The 22,691-nt window shown below is 39.5% G+C and overlaps 2 protein-coding genes across 5 annotated transcripts in view; one reads left to right on the forward strand and one right to left on the reverse strand.

Moving 5' to 3' along the window:
• Positions 1 to 4,230, forward strand: part of LOC134800174 (zinc finger CCCH domain-containing protein 13) — a 129,414-nt gene extending 125,184 nt beyond the window's left edge. For all 4 annotated transcript variants that reach the window (XM_063772653.1, XM_063772656.1, XM_063772654.1 and 1 more), the window contains exon 8: positions 1,178 to 4,230. In XM_063772653.1, coding sequence (XP_063628723.1) covers positions 1,178 to 2,388 — 1,211 coding nt within the window. In that variant the 3' untranslated portion in view covers positions 2,389 to 4,230. The remainder of the gene's footprint in view (positions 1 to 1,177) is intronic.
• Positions 4,231 to 5,455: 1,225 nt separating this feature from the next.
• Positions 5,456 to 22,691, reverse strand: part of LOC134800166 (uncharacterized) — a 55,925-nt gene continuing 38,689 nt past the window's right edge. The window contains exons 2-8 of the mRNA XM_063772641.1: positions 18,332 to 18,404; positions 12,385 to 12,585; positions 10,872 to 12,265; positions 9,661 to 10,488; positions 8,435 to 8,560; positions 7,808 to 7,953; positions 5,456 to 7,598 (exon numbers count right to left, since the gene is read on the reverse strand). Of these exons, the coding sequence (XP_063628711.1) occupies positions 7,324 to 7,598; positions 7,808 to 7,953; positions 8,435 to 8,560; positions 9,661 to 10,488; positions 10,872 to 12,265; positions 12,385 to 12,585 (2,970 nt within the window). The 5' untranslated portion in view covers positions 18,332 to 18,404 and the 3' untranslated portion in view covers positions 5,456 to 7,323. The remainder of the gene's footprint in view (positions 7,599 to 7,807; positions 7,954 to 8,434; positions 8,561 to 9,660; positions 10,489 to 10,871; positions 12,266 to 12,384; positions 12,586 to 18,331; positions 18,405 to 22,691) is intronic.

The following is a 22,691-nucleotide window of genomic DNA, read 5'->3' on the forward strand; positions in this document are numbered from 1 at the left end:
GTAAGGTATACGCACGCGAGCGAAAGCGAAGCGGCCTGCCTGGCTAGAGCGCCACTCACCGTGGTCTTCTTCAGACTCCTGAGGAAGACCGCGTGCCGTTTGTAACCTCAATGCGTTGCGAGACTTTCGCGAATGATCCGATTTTTTTCGGGAAGGCATGGAAATGTGTATAAAATGCGAGTCCCAAATCGTTTGACTCTGCAAACGACCAGTGCCGGATTAAGATATTTTGATGCCGTAAGCATTTCTAGACCATGGTGCCCCCTCTCCCTAGGGTCATCAAGATTACATTGAATTTTTTTGGTAAATTGAGTGACGTTCATTGCCGCATTACAGCTGAGAATGGAAATCAGTCACATCATTTTATCACGAAAATTGACAGTGCCGCAGCAGTAACTTTGCAACAGAGTACCTAATGCTGCTGTAGTCGCCATATCTTAGAATGTATTTGAAAACGAGCACGAAAATTGACAGTGCTGCAGCAGTAACGTAGCAACAGAGTAATGCTGCTGCAGTCGTCACCCGAAAGTCACCTTTGTCATATCTTAATAGAAAGTAATTGAAAACGCGAGCGAAGCGAGCGCGAAAATTTTTTGATATAAAAAACGCAATTTGATAGACAGTTGTACATTTTTACTTTTAGTATGGAAATCAGTCACATCATTTTATCACGAAAATTGACAGTGCTGCAGCAGTAACGTAGCAACAGAGTAATGCTGCTGCAGTAGCCACCCGAATGTCGCCTTTGTCATATCTTAGAAAGTAATTGATGCGATCCGATAATCGACGATGGCGGAGAAATCCAAAATCCAAACCACCGTATACTATAGGTAATAGTTAGTAATCAATGAAATATGCCGCACGCCTGTTCTTATTTTTATTCTATGAATGTTAATATTCTGAACTTTTCGGGGGGAGTTTGAACCCCCAAACCCCCCCCTGGCTACGCCCGTGCAAAGCATTACTCATTTCGAAATTAATATCAATGTCATAATTATTCAAACTTGTACCAGTGAAAATAGCGGTGCTATCATTCGCAAAGAGAACCATTGGATATTTAGTAATTTTGGGAAGGTCATTTATATAGATAATAAAGAGCAGGGGCCCTAAAATGCTTCCTTGCGGCACCCCATAAAAAGATTCTCTCAAATCAAAAATATTATCTTTTGTTTTCCAGAGGAAGATTGGGCGGAGAGCACGGCTTACATGATGCATGAGGCATTCGACGCGTCTCCTCGCCGCGCCGCGTCTCCTCGTCATGCAGCATCTCCGCGTCGCGCGGCGTCGCCTCGTCGTGCGGCGTCGCCTCGTCGCGCGGCGTCGCCTCGTCGTGCGGCGTCGCCTCGCCGTGCGTCGCCGCCTCGCCGCGCGTCACCCCCGCGCCGCGCGCTGTCCCCGCGCCGATACGACCGCGGCTTCAACGACGACTTCACCGACCAGTTCCGTGACTCACTGGCGCCCTTCCGTGAACAGGCCGGCTTCGATCGCCACCATCGCCACGAGTCTCTTGAACGTGTCAAAGAAAAACAAGAGAAATACGACGACGCACCAAGCTACAGACGGCGGTACGCCGCAGAAACTAAACCGTCTAATCGCAGTATAGACCGAATAGAAGATCGCCGGTTCGGTAAACTAACAAGGGGCGCTAGCGAAGGAAGTCTAAAACTCGCCGAAGCCTCCCCAAAAGACCGGTTCCAAGTCGCTAAAGAAAAATTCAAGAACCTAGAAAGGGAAAGGTTCAACAGGGAACTAGAGCAGCACATGGCTATCAGGAGGAGCATGCTGGAAAGAAATAGTCGCTCGACTTCTTCCCCCGAGGAAGAACATAGAGACGAGCGGCAGCAGGAGCGCCACAGAGAATTGAGCTCTCGGCGAGAACCTGATCGTTCTCACCGGGATTTGGAGCGTTCTCACAGAGAGCCAGAGCGGTTCAAAGATCCGGATCGGATGCACGACATAGACAGGGATATAACACACAGAGAAGTGGAGAGACTCCCACGCGTCAGCCGTAAACGCGAAGATGTCAAACGATTCGAGTACGGGGCGGAGGATTATCTGGACAGAATCGAACCAAAGCCGCATAGGGAGGACTTTGAAAGATACAGGGAGAGAAGAGAACTAGATCGGCGTATAGACGAGGATGAAATAATTGAGCCAGTGATCGAAGACAGGAGGAGAGACTGGAGTGACAGGCAAAGGGCATTCAGCCGCTCGCGGCTGCTAGACGACCAGAGGCAGTCGTACGCGGAGGGCGACAGGGACCGCTACTATGAGAGGGACTACAGAGATTACCGCGACCTGTCGGACCGGCAGCAGCCCGCGAAGTTCCGCCACAGCTACGCGGAGCCCATCCCGCGCGGCCGCCTCGGGACAGTCAGACCTTACTGAAATGCCATAATAGAATAGCGTGCTTTTATGACCTGAGGAAATAAATGAGATTTAATTATTGTTTATTGTTAATTTACTGTATTGTGCAGTTGAATTGACGGTGGATTTTATCGAGTTTAGCTAAGCGGCCTCTAGATGTTGTTAAATTTACCTAGACTCTATAAAAAGATGTGGGAGTAGCCTTCTCAAGCAGAAGACAAACTCGTACATCTTTTTTTAGGGTATTTCGTCATGTAGTTCTAAATATATAATATTAGAAAGGCAGCTTTAAAGAAAAACTTCGATAGGATCATCCGTCAAAGACTGGCAGGCACAAATCGTGTACCTATTTAGAAGTTGTTTTAGTCATTTTAAAAATTATTGTTCGTGGATGATATGCAGTCGAAATAATATTTATAAATATACTCAGCCGCACCATATTACAATACTTACCGAAAGTTGCATCATAATGATTTGTAACTTTTATCAATGTTTAATGAGTGAAATTCTAAAAATGTGTTGGTGCTACAACTAAAACAATAATAATGATAATATATTTCCTGTATATAAATAACAATTATTAGTTAGTTTTAAATACATTTATATAGTAAACAACCAATCGCTAAACATATCGTCATTATCAAATTTTGCATTAATTATATGAGATTTTTAGCATGATTTTGTAATCGATATCAAATTTTGATTTTAAATAGTTTATTTACAAAATTTGACTAAATGTGATAAAAATCAATATATTGAAACTATGGAATGTACCTTATAAAAATGCATGTGTGGCATTATAAAGCTAAACTTGGCCGACCAGGGTCCGTAGTCAATATGAAGAAGACAAAATTGTTTATTAACAAACTCCAATCGAAAGATAAATTGAAGGAACGAACAGTCACATTATTCTATTTCAGTTTATATTGGCGTTTTTTTAATAACATTCTCACTTATAGTCTATCTTTAGGTATTTAAATAAAAGTAAACGAAATCTACCCTCAAATGGCTCCTTAAGCCAGTTGAGGGTAGATGAAAACATTACATGATCAAATAATGTAGGTTAAAGTTAGGTCGTTCAGTGACATCTCCAAGCGGTTTTGTATTTGGTTGGTTAACCAATAAATTTTTTAACTACCCGAAAGTCTACAAATTATTTGTTTACTTTTATTTAAATATCTAAAGATACAGAGTATATGTAGATAGTCCTCCAGAAATGTTTAGTAAAATCACGAAAACGTTTAAAAGAGACCTGCCTGACGTGTAAAGGCGTAGTTATACTAAAACACCAAGGTTTAATGTTAAGTGTATTCTAAGGTAAAAAAGGGTAGATTGTTTTTCCAGTGTGCTCGATAATTTTACAGCATTTCATATGCCGATATATTAAAACGGTGAAATTGCAGTTAGGAAAACCTCAGTTGCATTTAAAATATACAATAAATGTGAGCCCATAATTAACAGTCTCTTGCAATGCAATTCTTGCATGCAGAGTAAATGAGGCAAACACACGATGCTCTTCTTTACCTTTGACATACAGAAACTATGATTTAACCTAACCCATTTGTGTCCATGCATATCACAATAACCTAAGCACCTAAGGAGAACGTGAACTTTATTTATTTTTTAATAATCTGAAATCCTCCAAACATTTAGCGCGCATAGGTTAATTTGATATCACTCGACACGTTGGACGACTGAGATATCATCTCAACTTGTTAATTATTGTATTGTAATATATGTATTCGTGTTAAAGTAAGCATAAGATAGAAGACTATATTGTTCCAGTGACTTCACATCACTTGTTTATCTGACCCGTCCATACATTTAATGATTGTAAAATATTAATAAATAAAGTTAATTCCATGTATGTTTTAATTCATTCACGCGTTTAACAGAATGATTAGACTGATCCACACGATAGTGGTGTGCGCATCCGAATCCAATGTAGAGGCCGCCTTTCTTTGATCCTTTGGGTAACTATGGCGCAAGATCTAACATTTACACCCAGCTGTAAAAATGCATGCATTATGAAGTTAAATACTTTATTGATAAAAACAAAGAAAGAAATAAACATATTAAACCTTAAAAACCTACAGATAAAAATTTGGCTCAGATCGCCGTCAACAACGGGTAAGGTGCAAGGTTAGGCGCGCCGACAAGTCTTTGTTTGTACAGTCGACGGGCACTTGGCCCCCATTTTATGAACGAATTACATTCATACACAAGCACAAACTTAAAGTTGTACATTGGTTACCTTTTACTTGTGATAAAGTGATGGTTTTTTATACATCTGATTTGCTAACTTAGGTACTTATCAATGCTTGCAGTCTAAAATAGAAGCATCCTTCAAATGGGTGACATGTTTCATCCATTTATTTTTGTTTGTGTTAAAGTAGAAAAATAAATGTATAGAAATCATCGGTCACAAACTAGAAGGAACTAGCTTACCTACAAATTATGCCACAAGTTATCAGTCAGCCAAGTTCTATTGACAGCCATCATAACTATATTAAGTATTCAGATAGAAATGCGTCAAACGCATTCACAGGTAGAAGTGTGGCAAAATCACAGAACAGAACTGATTCCATGAGTGTCTCTGAACCTAGTGTGGAACGCTACACGTAAAACTGTTTCATTCATAATAAGTATATGCTTTATAAGCAGTTCTAGGAAGGGCCATGCCTCAAGAATTCCTGACGAAATAGAAATTTTACAACTTCACATATTTTAGTAGTTTAATTATCTATTCGGTCTAAGTCCTAATTAAGTAGGCAGAGCTATGCTAGTTAGGCACACCTTATGCCCCAAATAACAGCCCTAAACGGTCGATCATGTATGTTAGTATGCTGCAACTTCCCTCGATTAAAAGGTCTAATTTAAAAGTAGTTTGACTAGATTGAGCGTAAAAAGCTATTAGTGAATTAATGGAACCTAGATGCCGATCATAAAAGCTTAGCTAAATTAGGCGAGTAACAAGACCATTCAAACGCCATCTAGTTTTACTGTCAAACCTACGTCTACAATATGTTGCATTTTGTGCTATCAAAGTGGACAGAAAATCGGGTTTACGTGAAAAAATAAATACACATTCAATAGTAAGATTTATTAATAAACTCAGTAAACAAATTATTTACATCATAAATTCATAATATTGCATGTGGCGAGTGAGCCAGCACTTATCATACGAGTAGTAAATATTGCACCAAAATTGCACAGTTACATAGTAAAAAATGCACGACCGCCTATCGGCCCCTTCCAACGTTTAGCAAACGCTGCCAACATTGCCCCCAAGGTTGGTGTAGGAGCTTAACCAACCTTAGGATCAATATAAAGGAGCCGCTAACGTTAACCTGAGGGCCAAGAAAAAACGCTCCGAGATAATTCGCTTGACGCTGATGCTTGCAGCTACGACAACATATGTACATTTTTTACATTTGTATGTAACCGATGCGACGCCAACTGTTCGCTAGTTCGCTCCGAGCATTTTTTATTTGGCCAAGGCATAAAACTAAGCTTAGTTGTTAACATGAAATATTTTTACAAGTATTATCCGTATAAAAAAAATGTCTATTTATTTACTAAAGTGACGTTCTAAATCCAAGACAGAATGAAAAAACACATAGCGTCTTCATATGATTGTGTTAGGGCCTCATATTAACTTTTCTTCGTGTATTCTATCCATTTACGCCAATTTAACCGGTTTTGTTGATTTAAGTCATTAAAACATTAGTATTTTTTTCCGATAGCAATTGGCTTTGAAGTAGATTGATTTGATTTTTCCTTTGATTTTCCGATTTATTCAGGAAGTCTCGTCATAAATACTTAAAAACTTGACTTTAAATTAATTCATAAGAAAGCACACAAAAGTGTACCTTATTTTTGAAAAAATATTACACATCACCCGTGGTAAGATTATAGATAAGTAACTTGACTCAAAAATATTTCGTCTATGTATAATAAGGTTATTTTCAACAATAAATAACTGCATACATAGTTCTATTCACTTAATCGATATACTTAAAATCCTTATTTATATAATAAGGTGGTATATGCATGAGATAGTTTTGAAGTTCTGGTACAACCAGCAGAAAAGTCACGGTCAATGATATTGCGAAGAACTTTTGCTGATTGATTTGAGCATATTATTCTTGTTACATATTTATTGCTATCTGTAGGTACAGATCTCATTATATTAAATCACATTTTGATAAAAGTTTACATTCAATTCAACAAGCACTCACAGCTTCGGAGAGGGCTTCTTAGGTACCTACTAACTTATTTAGTTAAGACGAACTGAATTTTTTGATAACATTTGGTACAATTCAAGTACACGTCAATCACATATATGTAGGTAATATATAAATAAACGGCCACAGAAACAAACCTTATACACATTTACTAAACAATTTAATTACCAGAGACACCTTGTTTCTATTACTTAAAGTTTTTATTTATTTAAGCGCCTGGCCATTTTGAGAAACTTAATACATTCCTAACCGCTGGTTGCTGTATCAAGAATTGTACCAACTATATAAAACGTTTTATCAACTATACAACACAATTCATTGGAAGCTATAATGAATTTGAAAGATACTGAACACATAAAGTAGATTAAAACAGTGTTGATTTAAAATAATTTAACTTCCGTATCTTTGAAAGCGGGGCATCCGCTAAAATCATTACAAAAACCCCTGATTGTGATTAAAAATAAGTATCTTTCGGGTTTAATTTTGATCATTAGGTACTAGTCGGTGATTGCTAGATATCACTCGGTCACGGGACAAACACCCAATCAAATCACCCCGGGATCTCTGAAAAAACTTAAGCATTGTGATACTTACTCAACGGATGCCCCACTAAAAAGACCAGTTCCACGCCTAGAGCTTTCGTAAAATACCGCACCTATTCCATAATGACGGCCAACCGACAAACCATCCTGACCCTCCGCCCCCTCAATCATGGCAAATATCCGAGCGTGTCCTCGAGGCTCGCGTTCCTGCTGAGCGGGCGGTCGAACATGCGCGCGAGCGGCGCGCGCGACGGCGCATGCGCGGACACGGGCGCCGGCGCCGGCGCGGGCGGCAGCGGCGGCGCCCGCGCGCGCCGCGACCCGCCCAGCAGCGAGCGCACGTCCGTGCGCTGCGAGAGCCGCACGTCGGCGAACAGCGCCGCCATCTCGGCGGACTTCTTCACGCTGAGGGCGTCTTGGGAGCCGGCGCCGGTGCTTCGCACTGGAACCAGAATATATCATTTGAAGTAGAGGTTGGGAATTTAAATTTATACTCGTAGTTACCGATATCGACCGATCGATAGAAGTGAGATTAGAAGAATTAAGCTGTACAATATCCTGTTGAGGCAGACGCTGGGTATTCGAGTGCCGAACGCCAGCTGTGCTCAAAGCAGATGCCTTCAACATGTTATCTACTGTGAGGTGCGGTACCTGTGAGGCGCTGCAGGTTGCGCGAGGCGGGCCGTGTGTCGCGGGCCTTGTTCTGCAGCAGCAGCTCGTAGTCGAGCGCCAGGCTGTCCGAGCTACGAGCGCGCCGGCTGCGCTCTGAACGGCGTGATTTGGACGTGACGCTCGATCTGAAACAAAAACAATTTGAACACACCTTAATCACCGGCAAATTGTACGACCAAGCAAAAAAAGTAGTTAGAAACAACAAGCTCTCCTCCCTCATGATCATGAAGATGAAGAACGCAACAGTGTGCGCGCGGACGGAGTGAGCAAAACACACAGTACATAGATATTACTCAAACCGTTCTGATCAAAAAAAGGAAGCGAACAAGCAACCAAACTGATCAGTCTGACCACGATCATTTAATTATAACAATCACTGAGGACCAAGACCACTCTGACACCTATCTGGCAACCGCATGCCAAATTTACAAATTTTAACGGAACTGTGTTTAGTAGGAAATACCGAAAAAGCAAGTGCGTTGGCGAAACAAGAAGGAAACGTCTTATGTTCAGATATAAAATATACGTTTTTCATAAAAGATGTATATTTAGAGAAACTTAACCATCCTTAGGTTATTTTAATGCTGTCAAGAAAACATGTGTTACCTGGACTTGGTCTGGTAGGAGGCGTAGCGTTCGCGCTGGTACTCGATCGCGCAGTAGCACTTATTGCTGTCGGCACACGACTCGGAGTCGCACGAGCAATAGCTGAAGTCGCCGTCGTAAACGTCCCTGGAATCAATATCATAGGTATTAAATATTATTTCTAACTAAAAGGCCTAAAAGGGGTACCCAAAGCAACGCTTTAGTTATACTTTGGAAACAGATCTGTGATAAGTGACAAATTAACGAGCATAATAATGAAGTCACGGAAGCCACAATTGGCGCTTCTGTTAGAAGGATATCTGAATAGAATATACAGTCACGCTCCGTGGTTGACATATAGGGTTTTCGATAAATTGGACATTCATAGTGAAAATATTGAACAAGCACTTTAGCTAGGACCCTAAATGGCTCAACAATCGTGGAGCGTGATGGTACGTTGAAGTAAGATAGACCAACTATGTATTAACTAATGATAATGATACTAAACTTAGCGAGATTTAAAAGCCTGACTGTGAATGCATAGGTACCTAATTCGGTCCACGTTTAGTTTTTATGATGAAATTGTTACCTTAATATCACAGGATAATTTTGTAATTCTAACAATGTCAAGAAAATTCTTAGATATTTTGTAGGTACTATGCGTAGTATAGCAATTGACAGGTTAACTTAGCAATTATAATTTAGAACAATGTTCTAAGTTCCGAAATGAATAGCTCCAAGTCACGTAACGCAATAATCCAGCAACTTCGCGTCTAATCAAAATACCTGAGATCTAAGACACATATTACATCTAGTAATCACTCGATCGGAAAAACGCACAAAATTTTGGAATCAATACGTTTCTATCTATTAGGAGATTAAGAATTCATAGTCAACTGTAAATAATTCTAATTTGGTTCAGTTAATCATGAGGCGACGCAGGCCGCGGACGTGCTACGCTCTGATAATCAGCACACACATTTCATTTCTACGCCAACGCCAGTTATAAATAATGAATCATAATCAATAATAAACAAGGCGCAGAATCCGGTGATACGTCCAAGACGGAAAATGTAATTAAGCTCGCACAATCACTTCGCGCAGATGCGCCTCTATTAGAGTTAACTGAAATGTTAAACGAACACAGACGAAAGTGGAGAAATTTTTCTACTTAGGTATGTTAAGTTTGCAAACTCATTCGTCAAATAATGACTAGGTTATTAAAATATAAATGTACGATTACTCACTTGGAACAGTCTTTGCAGTTTTTGCTTTTACTAAGAAGCCTCGTTTTGGACGAATCTCTCTTAACACCTCCTTCGTAGCAGTAGCATTTTGCCTTGCTGTCCTCTTTCAGTGAGCAGTAGCAACGATCTATGCAGCTTTCTGATTCGCATTCTGAGCATGATACGTATCCACTTGAACTGTTCCGGTTTTGACAACCAAGACGGTTACTCAATGTCAAAAAATCTGAATCTTCTGAAGTGGATGTCCTTTCTCCAGGTCTCGAAACCTTTCCATTTCGTTTGGACACATGCACGACCTTATCGGTACGCTTCCGTTGTCTCATAGTTTGCCGCTTCGGTGGCGGTATTGGTGGCTCCTTCGGACGAAACTGCCTCAAATCGTAACTTGACGTTGACACTGAGCTTTCCGATATAGGTTCTTTGTTAGCTACGGTTTGTAAATCAAACGAACCGATTTTATGGTTGGTCTTTTCTATTTTTGGCAACTCTTTACCGAAAGGCATCCTGAATACCATGCGCAAACCACTAGCTCCTTTGAATATCTTTCGCCTCTTAGTTTGGAATATACTGTTTCTTCTTAAAATTTTCTTTTTCTGTTTCTTCATAATAGCTTTACTGTGTTGGAATATTTCATCCTTCGTAAGGGTAACGGCTAATTTTAAAAGAAATTCTTTATATATCGGTTTCAGATCGTTGAAGGACATGCCCTCGGCGTCTATTATGGCATTCAATATTTCATCCATCGAGTGTAAATTCTCTTGAACCTTGAATTCATTGAAAAGTTCGTTGAACCCTAGTGGGGAACCGCCTCCCTTTTTCCCGTTGTTTCTGGAAAATGCAAACAAGAATACGTTACATTACAATAATTACCATACTTGTAACCGACTAGTTAGTTATACCATTTACCACTGTCATGGGTACAAAATGAGTATGCAACTGGCTCGGTTGTAATAGTTGAGATTGATAAAAAATTCCTCAGGTGTTATACTGGACCAGAGGAATGTAGCGGACGCGGTTGCATTAGCACAATTACGAACATGCAAGATGCTGAAACACTTCACTGAGCGCGTTCTGCTGCCAACGCCTCGGTGCTTTAACCATCAAGTGAAAATTTTTAACTGCGTGTTAACTTGAGATATCAGGGAAAAGGTAGTATCGCCTATGAGGCGTTAAATTATAATTACATTGCAATTAATAAGTAGTGTACATACCTGTGTCCAATAGATTTATATCTGGTCAGTCCACCGGCGTTGAGAAAACTGCCAGAGCGGGGTATCGCCACCTTCGTCAGAATATCACCTGATTCATTGAGAGACTTTCTGCCACTGTGACTTCTCCTGAGAGTTTCTTTTGAATGATCAGGCGATTCATGTGGTTTCGTTGGAATAGGAGGGGGTAAAGTCGGTGGTCTCGGGAGGTTTTTTCGTTTCTCCAACTGTCTAAATAGTTCAATCTTTTCAGAAACTTTACTCCGAACTGAAGACTCGCTGCTGCTTTGAAGAGGTAGAGGATTCGAGATCTTAGCGTTAATAGTAGGACTTAGCGAATCTTTTGCCATCGATTTCTTTGATTCTTGCGTATCGCTTCCGCTTGTGTCGTGCTTTATGGAATCTAATTTGGCTTTGACCTCTTCGACAGTTATTCTTTTAGGTTCGGCGGGGGAAATTGAGGGTGGTGGTGACGGCAGACGGTACCCTTCTGCAGCTAAAATTCTTCTAGTCCGTTCCAGTTTAGGTCTTTCGTGGAAAGACTCACTGGCTGAGAATCCATCGGGTCGATCACTGTCACCACTTAAAGAAGATGTACTTCGTTTCTTCCGCGGTGGTCTTATGGGCATATCATTTTGTGTTATACTACTCGTTACGCTCATACAGCTAACTCCGTTTCGATTTCTTAGCTTCTTCATATCACCGCTGTGACCCTGCCGGCTCATGTGTGACATCAGAGATTTGTATAGCGTGGCCGCTATCACGATAGCGTCCTCGGACGTCTGACATACAAACCCATGACACTCCAATTGCTTGGCGACTCCGATCTTCCTCATCACAACAGCGAAAAGGGGTGAATGCGAATTTTCGTTGTGGGAGAGGATGTATTTTTTGTCTGGTATTTCCAAAGTTTTGAACAACGCGTGACGATCAATATTGTCTGGATCAGTGATTAGAGGTAAGAAAGCATAGCTTAAGTCGTGGTTCTCCTTCTCAGATGGTTGTACGACGAATTTGACGGCAGACCATACTGCTATCGTAGGGAACGGGTTCAACTGTTCTAAGTCACCTTTTTCTCCTTTATATCTGACCTTGAGGCCACTTTTTGAGATTTCTAGTCTTCCTGTGAGGTTACTTTTATGGCGGTAGTTTCTTCTGTAGGCGAAGTATAGGTCTTTGAGTGGTGTTTGGAGGCCGGAGAGACTGGTGACCTTGCTCTGAAGAGGAGTAGAGCCCAGGTAGTGCACACTGAACACGTGCACGCCGATACTCTCGATCGACTGCCTGGACTCGCCCGCCATATCCGCAAACATCCTCTCTATTCGATCCTGAACCGTGTTGTTAATCTTGTTGATTTTATTCTGGCAATAGCTTTCATCGTTACCGTCTCTCGTTGCCTGCAATAGAAACGTTAAAAATGAGCTGGCATATTCATAAACAGTATACATTCTAAAACGCTAATAAGTGAGGTTAATGAAGTTAATTTTGTTAAGTGAGTTTTAGTTTAGAATGTTACCTTGGTGTCGGTGAGGTGGGTGCCGGGCGCGTACTGCGGGAGGCTGGCGACGGAGCGCGAGTCGTCGAAGAGCGCGTCGATCTTCTGCTTGTAGAGGGAGAGGGAGGACACGGAGGGCGTGCGCGGGCGCCGCTCGGGCTCCTCACGCGCGCCCAGACGGAACCCGCCGAGGCGCACGCTGTCACTGTCCATCGTCACCATCTGAAAATTAGAGGTGGTTCCTTAATAAAATGTACTAGAGGGAACTTTAAAACATATCTAAGTTTATCAGAGACTTGTTAAGTGTAAAAAATCTAAATAAATAGCAGCAATGTGTACAATTTTGTACCTAAAGAATTGAATATGAAACTTATAAGAAGGAATTAAGGACTTACGAAACAGTAGTAAAAACAGAGATTCACATTGTACCTACTTATGATTTTATTCAAGGAGACCGGTCTTTTTCGCCCTGAGTGTATCTATGTATACATACTCACTTAAATACAATATAGCTAAAACTGCACCGCGAGCTGTATTCTGTACGTATACCATAGATACTTCTAACGAGAAATAATTATAATCTTCTTATTAACTACGATCTAGAAATAGATTAACTAGTTTACATTACACTACATGCGATCTCGGCATCCATTTTCTTGGTCGGTCCAGTGCACGCGCCCACAAAAACTGCGCCTTACGGATCTCTGAGTCGCAGTCAGCATAAAACTAGCAGTACGAGTAGGTACTTACTCAAATATGAATGAAAGTGACACAATACCACGAAAGAATCATACAATGACACATTTTTCATCTTGTCTAAAATGAACTCATTTTTTTAGCACTGTATATCGTCGGACTAATTGTTATCCCTATAATTATTACACATAGACAATCTCGTAGCATTTTCATGGCAGGGTATTTTAATTAAAATAATATATGCAATTGAAATTAGCTATAGGTACAGATTCCCGTAACTCCATAATAAATACTGATGTAATGGTGTTTTTTTTTTTTTGGTTTTATTGTACCTAACTATCGCTTTTACAACTTAGTCAACGGGGCCTCTGAACATTTTCATTTTCAAGTTAACGGACCGTTGCTACTAGAGGGAGAGCTAGCCACGGAAATAGGTATGCAATTTATAGAGTAACGAAATCCCTCTAGTTAGTATGCCATACTATCATTATTAATTAATCTGGGCGCCTGGCAGCTGTCTAGCGGTGGGTGTGGGAGTGGATGGGCAACAAAGTGGTTGTAAAATCAATTGAAGGTGTGCAATTTATAGAGCTCTGTGTTTGGTGTGATATAGCTAATTATGTATTTAATTCAAATATAACTATGCCAGGTGTTTTATTTGGGGGAAAAGTATTGCCAGGCGATGAAAATACACAATCACTTGTACGCCTGCAGGAAGATCACGAGCAAATTGCACTTGACTCACAATCTATGCGTAAAGCAATTGTGAGTACTTCCTGCAGGCGCACAAGTGATTGTGTATTTTCATCGCCTGGCACTACTTTTCCCCCAAATAAAACACCTGGCATTGTTACATTTGAATTATATACATAATTAGCTATTATATCACACCAAACACAGAGCTCTATAAATTGCACACCTTCAATTGATTTTACAACCACTTTGTTGCCCATCCACTCCCACACCCACCGCTAGACAGCTGCCAGGCGCCCGGATTAATTAATAATGATAGTATGGCATACTAACTAAAGGGATTTCGTTGCTCTATAAATTGCATACCTATTGCCGTGGCTAGCTCTTAGACCATACCATATCTACTTATTAGTCAAGTTTACAAGCAAAGTTCATTAACGTTCAATACCATCTCAAGCATAAAATATAGTAATATTATCTTTCCTGAACGAGATGAAAGAGAACATTATAATCAATATTAAGTGCTTGACCTTCTGAAGTGATTTTAATACATTGCTGTGTTTGATCGATCGATTTAATTCATTGCACCTAGGTATGTACTTAATGAGCTTAGTCAACAATATATCAAAAACCGCATGCGATTTGTAGCAAGGTCTGTGGAACTCTTTAGTCAACTTTTCTTTCGTGCGTATTTGTTTTGCTAGGTTGCTGTTTTATCTCTGCGCACTGTGTTTTGCACAATCGTCCATTAGCTTATCTGGGCACTACGCGCAGTCACGCTCATCTCGCCAATTACCCTCATATATGGTACCAAACTATTCACTAGTATTTCGCCCCGATCTGAGAACTCGCGGTTAACCAAAAATTATATAGAGCGATTGCGATTGACTTTGTTCATTGTTGCACCTTCTTATTAGTGATTTACTCTGAGCCTACTTAGGTACTCGTACTTAGCTAGTGCGACATAAAATAGTAGAAAATAAATGAGGGCGCCACTTTCTGCGTAATTGTCACATTTTTTACGTTAAATGCTTACACATGGCAACAATTTAGTATGGACATTTTTGAGGTCCATTTTATTTTATTTCTACTATTTTATGTCGCACTATAGGCGGTAATGGATCAAAAATCACGTGGTTTTATTGCAAGGTCTGTGGAGCCCTTAACTGATATATTTAAGCAAAGAGTAGTATGTATAATATAATTAATATATAGGACAAAGATAGCCCTCTCGTGGAACTTTTTTGCATCCAATTTGAAGCGCCATCTGTAATTCTTAACCAGAAATATCAACGTCAATATCAGGGGAGGAGGGGCATAAATACCGTCTAAGTATGTTGCGAACGTAAAACACTTTGAAAAAAGGCTTCAGGATGTAAATAAAGTAGGTACCTATAATACACGGCTGGAATAACACACAATTGACCACGAAACAAAATTACACGCTTGTGTTGTGAATCTACCCGCCATGATTTTATCTGATATTTCTGGTAATAAAGTTCTCAGCAACTATGATGGCGTATGAAAACTTTGTTTCATTTAACAATTTAAAACCGTAAGTATTTTTATTTATCTGAATTATGTCGTAGTACAGACAATAAATACGGTACGGTTTTAATATTTTGAGTTTTATTTGACAAAGTTGTTTTTTGTGACAATCGCCTCCATGGAAACGATGGCCATAAATACTCTGTTCTAACAGATGTTTTTTTGTTTGAATCCATGCCCTGGATACAAGAGTTTTAAGACGTTCTGACGAAATAAAGTGGAGCCATATTAAAACAAAAAGTTTAACGTTAAGTAATATAGATGTCGCTATTTTTTCGAATAAAGTGTTTTATATACGACTGTCCCTCCCCTGGATTTAAGTATAGAAATCATAGAGATTAAAATAAACTGTATCTGTGCTAAGCTGAAATATTGTTAAATGTCACATACTTATATTGTGTTTACATTATTTTATTTTTATCTTGCTAATTATTTCAAAATGGTAAATTTAAAAACGATATTATAAAAGTGCAAACCGAGCACTTTCATTTGATACTAAATTCGACCATGTTTTTAGCAAATAAAATGACCAGAATAGCAAGACCTCTCACAAACAGCTTTTTGGCCTTCTAAGCTCTTCTACCTCAATAATCCCTTGATCGAGCCTGCTCATAATTTAATGACTAAAATATAATGCCCTCGACTACACGTTTATCCAATTTCTTTTAAATTAGAATAAATTTACTTTAGTTCTTGAGTATCAAACTATCTTCTGACAGTTCAGCTTAAAAACATCGAAATGCCGGGACGTGCCGCTAGCCAGCCGCGTGATCCAAGTCGAATGTAAGAACTTCGCTTCGCTTCGCTCGCTCTTTCGATAAGCTACCTAATAACAAATATATACCTACCGGTGTCCAGAGAGCCTACCACCATCATCGGAAATCAGAGAGATTTGAAAAAAAGTTATATTATTATCGTAGTTTCTAAGATGTTTGAATGTAAACTGAAATAAATGTCATATACTAAGAAAAAGTGACCAAGGCCCCTAGTGCCCCAGGCCGGAATCGAACCAGCGTCCTCTGCTATCGCGGCAGTTGCCTAAACCACTCGGCAACCGGGTCACAGCGGCATAGGTCAAATTTTTCCAAGTATATGCACTTCTTACTGAAGGCTTATGGCGCCCCCTGGCCATCTCTAAGGTAGAACAATATGGTTCGGACCTTCTAACTAGATCACCCATGTGATACCGAGTTAGCGAGAGAGATGGCGCTGCCATCAATACTAAAGTATTTGAACAAATTAAATTATTTAAGAAAAATATTTTAATTCGTAGCAGATAGCAGAGGACGCTGGTTCGATTCCAGCCTGGGGCACTAGAGGCCTTGGTCACTTTTTCTTAGTATATGACATTTATTTCAGTTTATAATTTATATAGTAGTGTTTCTACTTGATAAAAACGAATTAAAATATTTTTCTGATATAATTTAATTTGTTCAAATACTTTAGTGTTTGAATGTTATGAATAACTCTTAAGAAATATACAGACACCTTAAAACATTCTAATTTTAATTAGGTGTCATTAAGTATTTATTTACCAGTCATTTTTCGGTGGAGAAACCCATAGTACATTATAGTGAAACAACTCAATTTCCATAATCTCATCGTCAGAGCCTGACTATATTACATTGAGGGCAACTATAAAGTAAATCCACCTACCCAAACAAAAATAAAACAAATCTGTCGAGCAGTCTTCGAGAAATTGGGGCATAAAAGGTGTATTGAAGTAACTTCTTAAGCGGGGTAATTATGAAAATGTCAAATATCTAACAACAATAGGCAAGATCTCTTGGTATGAGATAAGTATAAGCGTTACAGTAATATTGTCAAAGTATGGAGTGCTTCTGGTTTATAAACATTAGCCATTTTCTAAATTATCCCGCTGTCGAAGTTATCCCAAAGTACCCTATCTACATAGTAAAATTAATAAAGTCACCTTTTTTGTAGTCGGTTAGTCGATTACACGGTAGATACAAACTCCTACTTTTCATGGTTAGTTTGCAACCACAACCACATTGGTTATCTCGTAATCAATTCGCAATGCGTTAATTTATGCGGCTCGCTTACAGCTCGGCCGTTAATTCTTAACACCCGGCTGATTACCGCCTGAGTGCTTTTAGCTACTCGTAATTTGGCAATGTTTCTAACTATGTATGTAGGGCCGCTTACGTCTAATGATGATGACACCTACAGACACATGCAGGGTCGAGCTTTTATCTTCCTTCATCTTCTTCTTCTTCCTCGCGTTATCCCGGCATTTTGCCACGGCTCATGTTAGCCTGGCAGTGGAGTCTTAGCATCTAATAGGGTCCCGTTTTTACCCTTTGGGTACGGAACCCTAAAAACGGGAGCATATTCTAAGCATACCAGTTCACGTGAAACCTTTCTCCATATCCTTCTTCCTTCTTCCTCGCGTTATCCCGGCATTTTGCCACGGCACATGGGAGCCTGGGTTCCGCTTGACAACTAATCTCAAGAATTGACGTAAACACTAGTTTTTACGAAAGCGACTGCCATCTGACCTTCCAACCCAGAGGGTAAACTAGGCCTTATTGGGATTAGTCCGGTTTCCTCAGCACGATGTTTTCCTTCACCGAAAAGCGACCAGAGCATTTCTATCGATTATAAACTGAAATAAAACTAGGCCCCTGGGCCTGGGTACTGACGCAGAGCTGGAATCGTACTAGCGTCAGCGGCAGATGCTTAGACAACTCGGCTACCCGAGCCATGGCGGCATGGGTCGAATTTTCCATCTCTTAGGGCCACTTGCGCCATCCAGGGTTAGCCACTAACTCAGGGTTAACCGTACCATTTACCTAACCCTGTGTTAACGGTGAACTCCTAGTTAGTGCATGGATAACCCTGGATGATGCAAGTGGCCCTTAAGGGCTTACGGATAGTAGTAGGTAGTATTCCTATTTGAAATGTCACAAATTAAAATATTTTTATAAAATTATTCAATTTGTTGTCTAATAGTATCCTACCGATTCCTCAGCTCAAAATTACACGTATTTTGTGCTATGACTGCTCTCACCTCGTACTAGTCGGATGGGCCCTGGGCCCAACGTTTTTCAGCATTTTGACACCTCGTCCGTTATGCCCAATATCTGAAAAAATAGAAACATTTCTATTTCATTTTTCATTTTGCTAAGTATATTAGCACTTAAATTTAAAAAAAGTAGTCTAAGAAAGTTAGATACATATTTATTTCTCTCAAGCAACACAACTTAATTAAAAGTCGAAAAAATTTAACAAGGGGTAGTCCCTATAGAAAATATTTTACGCAATTTGATGTATATTAACCACAGCTATGTTGCTGTGATGTACGCAGAACAACGCAATCATTTTAAATGCAGTAAATTGTCTGTTTAACGATGGTGGTAAGAGCATCGTTTCAAATCACATCGTCCTTCCTTTCTAGGTAGGTAGCATCCGACAGAAGCCGCAAATTATGATAGGCTCGACAATATTTTACACAGTGCATGACAGGGAAAAAAATAGGATTCCTAGATATCTTTGGTTACCGTAAAATGGGGTGATTAGGGTCAAAACTGAAATTCAAACCTCGACAACATTTTATTTTTACATATGAAAACTGAATGGTGTATATAAGTGTTCCGGACGTTTGTATTTTAGTTTCTATTTTATTTTGGGTAGTTCCATTTCATAACTTTGACGATAAAGAGGAAAACCCACCTCACCCCGTAGTGCCTCGTATTTGGGGTGAGAGGGGTTTTCATACAAAGGTGATTTTGGAAGATTATTGGATCGATTTTCTTTTTTATGAGTATTACTATAGCTCCATTTTAAATTGGAATGCATTATTTATGTAGCAGTAGCCTTAAAATCCCTTCTCACCCCCCTCTCAAACCTTCTCTTCCCATTCATAACCCACCTCTCCCCGCGAAACCTACTCACCCCGTTTTACGGTATTTCAATTTCCCATTACATTCTCTTCTAGTAGAATCCACAGTGCTCGTAAGTCTGAGTAGGAATAACCAAAAATTTCTGGGAATTAAATTAAGGACACATGAAACATGAATGTACAAAAATCTAAAAAAAAACAGGCAAGTGCGAGTCGGACTCGCGCACGAAGGCTTCCGTACCATAATGCAAAAAACGGCAAAAAAAAACGGTCACCCATCCAAGTACTGACCCCGCCCGACGTTGCTTAATTTCGGTCAAAAATCACGTTTGTTGTATGGGAGCCCCACTTAAATTTTTGTTTTATTATGTTTTTAGTATTTGTTGTTATAGCGGCAACAGAAATACATCATCTGTGAAAATTTCAACTGTCTAGCTATCACGGTTCGTGAGATACAGCCTGGTGACAGACGAACGGACGGACGGACGGACGGACGGACGGACAGCGGAGTCTTAGTAATAGGGTCCCGTTTTTACCCTTTGGGTACGGAACCCTAAAAACACCCATCTACGTCTCGTGACCAGAACAAGCATTCATTAGGGATTTAAATAGGTACAGTGACGTCCATGTCACGTCTGAAACTATGGATAAGGAGAGCCAAATATGTAAGGTAGTGTAGGTCTACTACCTTAATATATGGGCAATAAGGTCGTGTATATATATTTTTGTCACTTTGTCCGTAGTCCGTATCGATATTTTCAGACATGACTATACGTAGCTACACACTACGGTACGGTACGGTAGGTACCGTAAAACGGGGTGAGTAGGTTTCGCGGGGAGAGGTGAGTTATGAAAGGTTTGAGAGGGGGGTGAGAAGGGATTTCAAGGCTACTGCTACAAAAATAATGTATTCCAATTTAAAATGGAGCTATAGTAATACGCATAATAAAAAAAAACGATACAACAATCTTCCAAAATCACCTTTGTATGAAAACCCCTCTCACCCCAAATACGAGGCACTACGGGGTGAGGTGGGTTTTCCTCTTTATCGTCAAAGTTATGAAATGGACCCAACTAGCAAATCTATGTGCTATAAAAGTTGAGAGCACGTTTTTATTTTCGCTTTTTGGTGCTATAAAAGGTGTAAAAACAGTCGAATAAAAGTCCTGTAAGCGTTTACTCAACGCGAAAAGGCGCACTTATACAGACTAAAAGTGTTATAAAAATCGAGTAAGCGCTGTATAAGAAGCAAATCGATGCTGCAAGAGTTGAGTAAAAGTGGATAAAAGCGCTTCTAGTGTTTTAATAGCAACGATAGTGCTTTTATTCGACTATTTGTTCTATAAACATTAGCAATTTATTATTACTCAGTGAAAGTGTTCTATAAAAGCAGCCGCACTGCTTTTTCTCAGTAAAAAGGTTTCGTAAAAGTAGCCGAATTGCTTTTACTCGGCATTTTAAATGTGTAAGAGTGCAGTAAATGCTTTTATTCAACTAATATGTGCTAAAAACGATCTCAGGTAAGCGATTATATTACAATTATTTTATTATGTTTGAGGCCTAATCGTCTTCACGTGTCTAATAAAACAAAAAGGTACTTAAGTATTTTTTTACTACTGTCATCCATGACATTTATTTTTACCGTGATTGTGTACATAAGTTTTTACTGTCTGTAAGTACACGTAATACAGTAAAACCTAGCGCGAAAAATACTTTATTGATAAAACCAAAGGCACTGGTTCATATATATTCATGGGCCGTCTATTTTCTTAAATTCCAATAAAAAAATATTAATTAAAATAAGTAAAAATTTGCTTACACGATCTAGTTTCTCTTATATCTCATTAATTCGACTATAAGTCGAGTAACTGCGTTTACTGCTACACTTATAGCACATGATGTCGCCATGTTTATGGATTTATAGTCCGGTGGCCGACTGCATGAAACCCTACCTGATAAAAAAATAAAAAAATCCTACTCTGTAGGGGTAGCTGACTTTTAGCAGCTTCAACTGCTCTTGGACGGCCGTGGCTTAACTTGGCAAATTTTGCGCAAGTGGCAAAAAAGTGGTACAAATATTCATCAAAAAACAAAAGTGGTCAGCTACATCCTGTGTTGGCTGGTTCCTGTGTCCGATCGAATTTGTGGTACCAAGTGAGCTACAATTTACCTCATCGAAAAATAGAATGTCACTTGTATGGTAGGATAGCTGCCATTGACATTTTTTTTAATGCGGACGCACTGCAAAAGCTGCCAGGCTAAGGTGAGACCGACCAAGACATACGTCAACAAATTTAATGTAGGTATTACAATCAGTTTTTTTCATTCTATTTTTTGATGAGGTAAATTGTAGCTGTCACTTTGTACCACAAATTCGGTAGGACACAGGAACCTGCCAACACAGGATGTAGCTGACCACTTTTGTTTTGCTGTCCTCAATTCTATTATACGATGGGGTTTTTTTTTGATGAATTTTTGTGCCACTATTTTGCCATTTGCGCAAAATTTGCCAAATTAAGCCGCGGCCGACCAAGAGCAGTTGATGCTACTAAAAGTCAGCTACCCCTACAGAGTAGGATTTTTCTATTTTTTTATCAGGTAGGGTTTCATGCAGTTGGCCACCGGACTATATTGAAACGACAACATGGCTGACTTGTGCTGTTAATGTAGTTCAAAACTCTTTAAAATTACTCTAAGCTGAATACATTTTGAATAAAACCTGTAAATACACTTCAGCTCCTATAACAGCGGTTTGAACCCCATTACCCGAATTATGATATAAGCGCGCTGTTACAGCAGCATTGTTGCCAAATGGTTATTGGATTGCTTTTAATAAGCTTTTATAGCAACAGAGAAGAGAATTGAGTAACAGTTGTATTAAAGCGCCTTATTCAGACAATTAGCTATTCTATAGCTGTTATATGATTTTAATAGAACAATTATGCTGAATAAAAGTGATTTAGTAGCGCTAACTCAGTATTTATTAAAAGGTGGAATAAAAGTGCTAAAAGATAGTGCTATAAACGTTTATACGACATGATTATAGCACTAATTAGCGAAAATTGCTAAATAGTCGAGTTAACCGCTATTATACGATATATTGGTGTTTCAACAACCGTAACTCGGCTGTTATACGATTACAGGCTGAGTAAATCAATTCTTATACGACTATTTTGCTAGTTGGGGAACTACCCAAAATAAAATAAAAACTAAAATACAAACGTCCGGAACACTTATTGTATACACCATTCAATTTTCATATGTAAAAATAAAATGTTATTTGAATTTCAGTTTTGACCCTACTCACTCCATTTTACGGTACTCATGTTTTGAAACATAACAACGGACTATACATTCATAAAGTAGGGATTATATCCTCCGTTATTTCTTCAACAAATAATCATGCAAATATATCACGCAATAGCGATTATAAATTTGCATAATAATTAGTCGATTGATTAATCGCGCCTAATATCCGCGCAAGCGCCGCCTAATGGATTTTGAACCTCAAAATTATGCCGCTCTTACA

This window comes from Cydia splendana, chromosome 19 (genome assembly GCF_910591565.1).
Source record: "Cydia splendana chromosome 19, ilCydSple1.2, whole genome shotgun sequence".
NCBI classification, from domain to species: domain Eukaryota; kingdom Metazoa; phylum Arthropoda; class Insecta; order Lepidoptera; family Tortricidae; genus Cydia; species Cydia splendana.